The 10850-nt window shown below is 47.3% G+C and overlaps 1 protein-coding gene across 1 annotated transcript; it reads left to right on the top strand.

Annotated features, from left to right (window-relative positions):
- Window positions 1-5284: 5284 nt before the first annotated feature.
- On the top strand, window positions 5285-5968 carry LOC100900538 (ATP-dependent DNA helicase PIF6-like). Its single transcript, XM_003741604.1, has one exon. It carries the CDS (start codon window positions 5285-5287, stop codon window positions 5966-5968), a length of 684 nt encoding a protein of 227 aa, XP_003741652.1.
- Window positions 5969-10850: the final 4882 nt, after the last annotated feature.

Genomic DNA, 10850 nt, shown 5'->3' with positions numbered 1-10850 from the left:
TCAATATTGACGATTTGTTCAAATGGAATTTCTTCGCCGGTCATTGCTACCGCCATGACCACCTGATCAATTTTAGAATTTTGCGCATCATATTCGTTCGACCTCAGGAAATTCGGACCTCTGAACCAAGTGTCTTCCGCAAGCAATTTTTTCATTCGAACCCCTCGTGAGGGAAAATCCGCTGGGTTCACTTTCCCGGGAACGTGATGTCATTCCTTCGCATCAGACAACTTGAGTATCTCTACGAGTCTCTTCCTCACGAAAATTTCATGTTTGAGTGGCATCTCACTTCTTATCCAATGGAATACGTTGAGTGAATCCGTCCAATAGTAGGTCTTGCAATCAAGACCCAGAAAGGCTTTAGTTGCATTAGCAATCTTGCCGCACACGTTGCTGCTACCAACTCCTTTTTTGGGATGGTAAGGGCTTTCAAACTCTTCAGTGGAGTCAATCTCGCCTTAGAAATGACTAGCGGTATCGATGGCTCCGCTGTTACGCTAGTTTGAGTCTTCAAGTAGATCACCGCAGCATACGCATCATCACTCGCATCCGCGAATACATGTAGCTCATGATGAGCTGCTCCAAGGAAATCTCTTGCGTAGCACCTTTGAATCTCAACTTTATCGATCTGGGTGAGGTCATTACACCAACGTGTCCAATCCTCGAGTAGCCCGCTTGGTAAGATAGCATTCAGACTTAACTCCAGGAGGTGTGCTTCTAGTAACAGCAACTTGACCTTCATGACGAATGGAGAAACGAAACCCGCAGGATCATGCAACCGCGCGACTGCTCCCATCAGAGTGCGCTTACATGGCCTCGCTGTCCTGAGTCCTGACAAACTCCGAGAGATCTCGAGATCTAAATGTGAGAACGTCCTCGACATTGTTCCAAACTACTCCGAGGACCTTCCCTGGGGCTTGCGAACCAAGAATCATCCCATCCCCGCTAGAATCCTTCGAACCAGTAATCCTGTTGTTTCTCATGATCATCCCTCCTTGACTTGAAAGCTCGAAAATCCTCTCCTTTAAATCTTTGGCTTCATCAAGTGAATCACAGCCTGTTATAAGATCATCCATATATAGATCTTCAATGATCGCCTTCGATGCGTCAGGCTGTTCAGTCTTGAACTTGGAAGCATGGAGTCTAATTACCGGAATTGTATTGAATTGAGCATCCTCCACTCCGAAACAGTTCCTATTCATCCGGAACGCCTCCAAAACCTTTGGATTCAATGATGGGCCCCAGTAGAAACAGAGATAGTTTCTGAATTGCTCCTCTATCCCGACCGTCATGTAAGCCTTAGTTATATCCCCGACAAGACCAACATTGTGATAACGGAATCTCAATAGGATTTCGACGGAGGTTGGAAGTAAGTTCGGCACATCTACAATGATGTCATTCAGCGAAAGCTGACCTTTCATCCTTGAGGATGCATTGAACACCGGTCTAACTTTTTATGAAGTTTTGGTTTGATTGACCACCGGGATGTAAGGCATGTAGTAACTAGCCTTCTCTCCCTTTGGTGAAGGCTCTGCGAAGCCGTTCTCAGAGAATACAGCAATCTGCTTCGCGTATTCCTTACCGAGTTCGGGCTTCGCCTTGAATGATTTTATCAACGATTCAGCCTGACTCCTCGCTGTTCTCTGATTGTCCGTTAGGTATTCAACCTTCTCTGAATCGAGATTGAGAACAGTGGAGTACATACCGTTGCTTAAGCTGATACTCTTAAGGAAGTTCCGACTGAAATCATCGGACAGCTTCTTCTCAACCCTGAAGCTCTATGGGGAGGATTCCTATCATATATGTTCCAACTCCCAGAATTTCTCGATATTGATGAGCAGAGACTCTCGACTCGCCGTCCCCACACATCCCTCCGACTCTCCGACCACCACCTCACCGAAAACAGTCTTTAGAATGAAAAGATTTTCAGCCCTTCCGGTTACGCTTTCAATGATTCGGAAGGAATCTTTCGCGTTGAAGAGAATCCCGAATTCTTTCGGACCATCCAATCTCTCCGCCGGTTCTTGTAACAAGTTCCTGATACTTCGGGGCGGGATTCTATGACCAAAGTTTCAGCCCGATCGACGTGTTACTTGTTCCGCACCCCCTTCTTATTGTTAGATAAAATCAGTAGCGTAGTAAGGCGGGGGCGGGGGCAGACCGCCCCGGGCGGCACTTCCTACGGAGCCTTCAGGGGCGGCATTTCGAGGATTTGCACCCAAAAAAACGGAGTGTTTTCGAGGAAAATATCTGGCGGGGGGCGACATTTTCGTCGGGCACGGTGAAAAAACCGGAAAATTCGAATCACCGCCCCGGGCGGTTTTCCGGCTCGCTACGCCACTGGATAAGATCAAGGTACATGCAATCCAAGGGAAGGCTAAAGGTATGTACTCGATGTCATTTCACTGCAGCTGTAGAAAGAACTAAGATTTCGAGGTTGGATGAGGAATAGACGTTTCCCCGCAATGTTACGGTAGTTGCGTCGACACTACCTGCCACGGTTTTTTTTGGAAGTAGAGGGGAATACGGTACGATCCATCTGTTGTCAACTTCGATATCGCTGCTACACACCTTCAATGTGAAACTTCTCCCGCCGTCTTCCGCAGAGCGTCGACGATTGAAGGAATAACCATCATTTCCAGTCATAGTCTCCGCGAGTAGTTCCCTCGGATACCGTTTGGTGCAGAACCCATCCTTCATGCAAGGAGACTTAGTGTTGAAAACACCGCAAGAACATGGACTACGGCTGAACCCGGCGAAATCAATGGTTATGAAAATCAGACGTAGAGGACATCTGAGTCGGCACGATCGGATCATGTGGAAGGGAAAACCGCTACAATTCGTTCCGTCCGCTAAGTACTTGGGGATTCGACTCCAGACAACGGGCACCTGCTTCACCGAGCATATCGAGGAGGCAGGGTCGAGAACGTTGGCTGTCATGTACAGCGACGTGGGAGACCCTTATCGGCTCTCAGTCGGCACCGCCGTGAAACTGTTCTTTATCAAGGGCATGCCGAGATTGGCATACGGGCGAGGTCGCCTTTGGGAACATCTCACGGCGACGAATTTGAAAGCCCTCGAAAGTTGCTTTTGTACGTACTTAAAAAGAGTATTTAGGGTCCCAGCAAACTCGCACAATAGATATCTGTACTTATTGGCCGAAATGGATATACCATTCGTCGAACTGTCAAGAATATCGGTGAGGGCTGATCGGACGACGGCCTCCACGAACTTTGACAGTCAGCGGGCGGCGAAGAGGAGGGCAGCCGTGTCTGATTTGGACGGAGATCCCATCCTGGAGCGCAGGATCCGCTGGACCGGACCGCTGTGTCCGAAGAGACATGTCTTCGCCAGATACCTCGTGCACGGATATCATCACATGCTCTGTGTAACGGACGGGTTTCACCTTCCGACCGAGGAATGTATCTGTGAATACTGTAAACAAGGATGCCCAAGATCCCATGCAATACGTTGTCAGTCGGGACCCAGTCTTGACACACTAGCGAGCGCACAAGCGATATTGTACAATGAACGCAAAATAAAAGTAGTTGATTGATTGATTGATTGAAAACACCGCAAGGACCATGAAGCTTATTTTTGGTGACCACTTCGAATAATTCAGGGTCTGTGTGTTTATCGGGAATCTCAGCTGAAATAACTTGGTCAATTTTGTCAGGTGTTATTTTGCTGATTAACCATATCAATGTATGCGCGTGTGGCAATCCTCTTTTCTGCCATTCGATTAGATACATCCAACGGCGAGTTCCCCCGAAAACCCGCATCTTTACGATCAAATCCATGTGTCGCGGACCGAAGTCCGATCCCGCGATAGCTCTTGCCGTCGTTGTCGGTTTTCAGCGACTGCTCCATCGGGAGGGGAAAACTATATGATCTGTATTTGGTATTCTGCAATAAATAGTCGTCGGGGGAAGCTTCCAGGGTGGCCCGAAGTCGAGTGAGTAACTTCCTTCGCCTCGCAACCAAAAAGAACCACGCCGTTGGCTAGGGCCAACGGTGGTTTCCAAGTCAGTTAGGCTCGTACCGCCACGCAGTGCGGACTCACCGGGTCGCTCCCGGATTTCACGGTCTTCCCCTGACGACGTGTCGGAAACATTGGCCAGTGTTTTCTCTCAATATCCAGGGGTGTGTGACACCATGAAAGCTCTCAGTTTTTCTTTGAAGACTCGCGCGATCAAATCGTGAATGAAAAGCTCCTCGACGATAGCATCGTCGTTCGCGATCGCAAAATATTTGTGAACCGCTCTTATGCGGAGGCTGAGCTCACGTTGTCCGTACCTTCGGGAGGGAGCGATTCTGATTGTTCCTCGAGAGAGTTCCCTCCACTGTTGAGTCGTGCGACTCGGTAGGAATTCGAGATCGAAATAATCTCAAATATCTGGCATCGCGACTTTGTTCTGATCTCCATCAATCTCAGGGAATGGTCCCCTTGATCGACTGGTCCAGCCCAATAAGTTATTTATTATAAATTCCGCCGATCGAGCCCATCTGATAATTCGCTGCGCTTCTCAAATATATCACACAAACTCAATATTTTCAGAGGAAATCCTGTGTTTATACACTATCCGGGAGTATTCCAGGTGCATCCAGAATCGCTCCCGGGAACCTCCAAAGCCGCCAGGCATAACCACGGAATTTGAATGGCAGATACCTCCGTAAATTCCCTTCCCTTCGGTGCATTCAACAATTGGATCCGTTCTGAACACGAGATATCGGGTCGCGAAGTGCCTCAAACTTAGTTCGATGATAAATAAGCAGCAATGAAGCCAAATGGCGCATTATTTCTTTTCCCATTCATGAGAGATATCCAATCGTGGTTCATTTGGCAGTGCATCTGGAGAATCGACAGCGCGTGTATTTCACAGCAACTAACATTCATTCCGAAACTTTATCTCCGCCTCGAACAACCCTGACTGCCTTTTTCGCGCTATGTGCGAATGATGAATTCGCGAGTTCTACTATATGTTGAAGTGCCGAGATACTACCCACGGAATACAGTAACGAAGTGTTTCAAACGACGGAAGCAGGATAAACCGGTCGAGGGGCATTTGGATTTGTTCTCATGCGATGCTTTGGGTCGTCTTTATACCGTACATGTAAAGTACCGGAAAGCTCGAGTTAGCTGACTTTGATGACTAACATGCGTGTGCGCCTACGGGACGACATGTCGGCTGAGAAATTCGCGAAACAGTTACTGTATATAGGGTGTGGAAACATGCCGACTGATGAATGTGCAAGAATGACTCTGCCTGCTGATTTTTGCACGATGACATCGTCTAAGGAGGATTCGATTGAAAATGTCTTCCCCCAAATCGCAGGCAACTATACGAAGCGGACATGGCTGAGCGCGCGAGCTGTTCTGGCTCCCACTAACAGTGACGTTGATGCTATCAATTTATCCGTTCAGAAAGAAATTCCCGGTTGCGAAGAAACGTACAAGCCGATAGATACCGTGTTGCACCAAAATGACGCCGTCAATTACCCGACCGAATTCCCTAATTCACTCGATTTACCTGGCATGCCCCCGCATCTTCTCAAATCGAAAGAGGGTGTGACGATCATCTGTTTTCGAAATATTCATCCCCCAAGACTGTGTAACGGCACGAGACTCTCAGTCAAGAAACTCACGAAAAATGTTATTGAAGCGGCAATTTTGTCTGGAAAATTCGGCGGTGAGCATGTTTTGCTGCCCCGGATTCCATTAACCCAGTCAGACATTACTTTCGAATTCAGAAGGTTGCAATTTCCCGTACGGCTCGCATTCGCAATGACGATCAATAAGGCTCAAGGTCAATCTCTGCAAGTCCGCGGGTTGAATTTAGAAAATCTGTGTTTTTCGCATGGACAACTGTACGTGGCCTGTTCTCGGGTTGGAAAACCAGCTAATCTGTTCGTTTACACAACTGAGGGGGAAATAAAGAATATCGTTTATGCAAAAGCACTCATATGAGATAATGTCCAACAAAAACCAGACAGAACAAATAATGACTAACCAGACAGAATAACAAGGCATGAGTGAAAAAGATGGAAAATCTGATTGTGGTACCAGTAACAGGAAGATCTAACAAATAATGGAAGTTCCGGAAAAGCGACCGTTGCTTCCATGGAATCGGATTATGAGTCCTTAAGACATTGAGAAAGGGTGTTGACGCATTGCTTATATGCCTGATTAAAGTTCGATAATTTCTGCCTCGATAAATGACGCTCTTAATCATCAATTTCTACATCGAATCTTCGGTTTTCTAAGCGAACCATTGTCCTCCCTGATACTTTCCGAGCCTTCACCGGTCTTCTCGAATTCTCAACGCTCATATAATAATACTTCGAATACTTCGCTCGAATACTTTTATCTAATTTATATATCGGTGAAGGTATCGAGTATATTTAATCTCCTGATTTTCGGTCTTGCGGCATCCTAGAAGGGATGCCCCCTAAGCAACACTCGCTCGGACTTTCTTCACGACGAGCCCGCGATAGAAAAGCGGCACACGCCCTTGAAACTGATATGGAGCGAGAGGCAAGGCTCCAAAGTCAGCGAGTACGCTACCATCGAGCATAGAGACAGATAAAAGACCGCTCCCGTGCCTCTGCTCTGACGCGAGGTCCAAAGCGACTTCTCAGCACAGGACCGCGACCCGACGATCAGAACATTGTGATCTAAGACGCGCGGGTTTCAATTATGACCCGGCGTATGATTACGATCCCCATCCGGATGTAGGCATAGGCTCAATGACGAGGGTTTGCTAATTCTGTCGAGCGCTCACATTCCTCAAATTCTCGCTACGATGGCTGAAAAACGACAGGGGAACATGCTTACGACGAAACAAATCGTGTCGTCAAAACCAGCCAAGAGAAATCATGAGGTTGTCAAAGAGCCAGGGAACGAGGGAATGGGCAGGGAACCGAACACTGACAAGTACTTCGAATACAACAATGGTGGCGGTGACAAGGAACATAACAAGCATCGGGATCAATTACTAGAGTGGTGGTCGAATGGTGGGGCTGAACAGATATTCAGCCATTCAGAGTTTGCTACTGAGTCGTCATCACCAAAATAAATTGAATTAAATATCATTCCATGTCATATCCCTGAATTCTAAGAGATAAGCCTGTTTTTTCTTATGCGTGTTGTATGCTATCATTAATTCCCCCGCCGCGAAGCGCGGCCGGGCACGCTAGTCTGCTATAAAAAGATTATCCATAGGTATCGGTCTCTCTATCGAAGAACGAAGCTCCCCCGTGACCACTCTTCAATCTCCGAAATGCCTTCAGGAAAGGCCGAGAATCCAAAACCTAGGAGGAGGTCTCAAAATACGCCGATAGAACAAAAGAGGATTCATCCAAGGGACGAATCACAATAATTGCTCTGCGAGACTGAGCTGCCTGCCGACGTATCCCCTGGTCCTCGCAATCGGAAGAGGTTTTGGGACAAATCTGGAGGAGAGAGATCTATTGGGAATCCCTCATCGAATAAGATCCGTCCGTTGTAAATGACATTAGTCTGGATCAGATCGGTGGAAGAATCGAAGGTCGAGTGATGACTAAGAGCGATATGAAAACTTTCAAGAAGAATAACACCGATGGGAACCTCTTCTCATTCACTCTCGCGGACAATACAGCCGATGTCAACGTTCTGGTGACTGGGGGGCTTGGCCACGAAATGTTCGAAAAAATACAGACAGGTCATTGCTACCAAATATGTGATTTCAAGCAAAGGCCCTCGCATCCGCAATACATGGTCACGAACCATGCGTGTGAATCGCTTCTGGGCAAGGTGATCTTTCTACACATTCATTCTCTTTCAATAAGTGCCTGGAGTATGAAACACGAAAAACCTATTTTTCAGATCAGTGAAGTGGGACAGATCGATGGAGATCATCTCCCCAAAAAAGTTGAAAAGTACTCCACCATAAATCAGATTAGAGATACGGAGGTGGGAAAGATGATCGTTTTTCAGGCTATAATCTACGACGTCGGAGACATTCAATCGTACTCGGGGAAAGCGGGCGATATACGAAATCGGCAAAACATTCTAGTTGTGGATGATTCAAGGAAAATAGTGTCGTTGACTTCATGGGGTTCGCTGATACACAAAGTTGATGATCGTGAGGGTCACGTCGTGGATTTCCAAAAAGTGTCTGTGAAGGAGTTCAGAGCCAGAAAGAATCTTTCCTCGACTGGAAATATGTACAAGCATCCATTCCCCGATACGATCCAATTCGAGAACACGAGAGCTCGGGGATTGGTTGAGAAGCAACAAGGGAAATGTGATATTCTAAGAGCTCGATATTCCCAACTAAAATATAACGATTCAGTCAGAGAAGTAATACAGCGTTTGAGCTCTTCGTTTCAATTTTCGTTTCCCTGATCTGCCTTCTAAGTGGCAAGGCGCTGCAGTCGTACATAGAACACAGCTCTACGCATTTGATCGTTTCGGATAGGTCGGATGAAGACTAGGTCCCTTTTCCATCGCTTCTTCTGATCGTTGTTATTTGTGAGGGTATTCTTTGACTTATGCAGCCTATTCTTTTCTATTGTTCTTTCTTGGTGATTTTCATCAAGGGGTGGACAGGGGCGCGGCGCAGCGCGCGGGTCGCGCTAGTGCGATGAAAATGATTCCTGTTGTTCGGGTGTAGGCAAAAATGACGCGACCAAAATGACGCGACCAAAATGACGCGACCAAAATGACGCGACCAAAATGACGCGACTAAAATGACGCGAGTCCAAAATGACGCAGGCCCAGAATGACGCGACCAAATAGACGCGGGAAAAAATGACGCAGGCCCAAAATGACGCGGGAAAAAATGACGCAGGTTCAAAATGACGCGGGAAAAAATGACGCGAAATTCCCAATAATCGTAGCTCCCGATTTGTTGAGAATGTTCATACTCGAATGGCATGGCTACGAGTGTGCTCGCTTCGCTCGCCCGTCTTGTCTTTTCGTGCGCCGGCTATTTCGCGTCATTTTTTCCCGCGTCATTTTGGACCTGCGTCATTTTTTCTCGCGTCATTTTGGGCCTGCGTCATTTTTTCCCGCGTCTATTTGGTCGCGTCATTCTGGGCCTGCGTCATTTTGGACTCGCGTCATTTTGGTCGCGTCATTTTGGTCGCGTCATTTTGGTCGCGTCATTATGGTCGCGTCATTTTGGTCGCGTCATTTTTACCACCTCCCCTGTTGTTCATTACATCGACCCATTGAGTTTGTTCATTCTCCGATTTCAGCCGTGGATTCCTTGATCGCTCACTTCGTGGTTTTGTGCCATCAAGAACGTTGAGTCCTTTATGAACTTAAGGTGGAGCCGGGCAGATTATCGCGAAGTATCCCTGCTGAGCCTTCACGCTTTTCACTGACTAGGGGATTGGCGGATTTCGAACCCTCCGCGAGCCTGAGTGCCAGTGTCTCATATCGTGCACCACGCTCGCTTCCTCCGCTAGTATTGACGTGAAAACGTCTTTAAAACGGCTCTAGTAGCCGGTCAAAGAAACTTCGTCCTCCACGCAATGAAATCTAGTCCGCTTTTGCGGGGCTGGATTTCCGTTGATAGGAATCGGATTATCACGAGGATTGGATTGGAAGATTGCAAAACGGCACATTGTTCCGATGAATTTTCGTCCGGAACCGAGCTGAGAAAGAGGTCCCATTCGACAATTTCTGTCGACCCACGAAAACCTCTATTCAGCCGCATAAATAATTGTTTTCCAGAATAGGGGAAGAATGGTCGGCTCAAGCAATTGAATGGAAGCAAGACTCTGATGCATATCGGCGACGATCGCTTGCTCTGGTTGAGAACACCGCAGCGGCTATGCAGGTTTTCTTTATCTACTTTCAGACCGCATATCAAATAAGTTTCTTGCTCTTGGGATTTTGATCGGAGGAGGATCTCGAATCGAACAGGGTTCCGAGTGGAGATCAGCTCGTCTATCCGCAACTGGAAACGGAGGTTTCGCCGAGATTCGATAGATTATAACGAAGTGTGCAGCTGAGTCTCCCAGGGGGACTTCATTCCTTGGCGTTCGCCATGAGACCGAAGAGGAGTAGCATCATGCGAGTAAAGCGGAAAGCAAGAGTAGCTGAAAATATAGGGCAGTCTGAAGCAGCTGCGAAACGGCCGAAAACATCAACGGAAAGATCCCGCGAAAATCGTGCTCGTCGTCGTGCAATGGCCCAGTCACCAGAGGCCAACACGGGAGATCTTGGTGCGCTGAGTGAGTTCGATCCCTGAAGATGGAACTGTGAGTCGGCAAGAATCGGTACATTTCATGCGTCAGGATAGCGATAGTCGAAACGAGCTGGGTGTCCTCAGAAATAATGCTGCGAATTTCGATGGAGGTACCGAATGCACGAGGAATGCGGCTTACCAATACAGATGGGAAAGAGCGACGCAGCGATTCGAAAATATGTTCCTTCACAACGAGTTCGGGCATAAATGCGATATCAATTTGAGATAAGGCTATCAATTTGAGATAAGGCTATCAATTTGCGTACAGAGAGGTAATGCGGCTTCCGTCGTGGGAACCATGGCCGCTTACAAGGGACCCGCTATGGAGCTGCCGTAAGGCCTGACTAGAGTGGGGACAGATAAACCCATCTAAATCTGGGTGATGTGTAACGTGTATTAATAATAAAATAACTCTATGATTCACAAGTCTTCGTATTTGAGTGGCTTCGTGAAAAAATCAACCGTGAAATCTTGGCTTCAGTTCCTGATTGACCAACCGCTATACAGATACTAAGGTATAACTGTAGATTTCTCGAAGCTCAATGAGTCTGTCCTCTCTTCCGAGTCTGCCCATGTTTCGGCAACTGATTTCGATATCGAGGAACTCAATAC

The sequence above is a fragment of the Galendromus occidentalis genome, unplaced genomic scaffold (assembly GCF_000255335.2).
Source record: "Galendromus occidentalis unplaced genomic scaffold, Mocc_1.1 scf7180000077186, whole genome shotgun sequence".
Classification (NCBI taxonomy): Eukaryota; Metazoa; Arthropoda; class Arachnida; order Mesostigmata; family Phytoseiidae; genus Galendromus; species Galendromus occidentalis.
The sequence above is the reverse complement of the archived record's forward strand: the minus strand, read 5'-3'. Positions and strand labels throughout refer to the sequence as shown.

Excerpts from the sequence above, each read along its gene's own strand:
- LOC100900538 (XM_003741604.1), top strand. The coding sequence starts at position 5,285 with ATGACATCGTCTAAGGAGGATTCGATTGAAAATGTCTTCCCCCAAATC.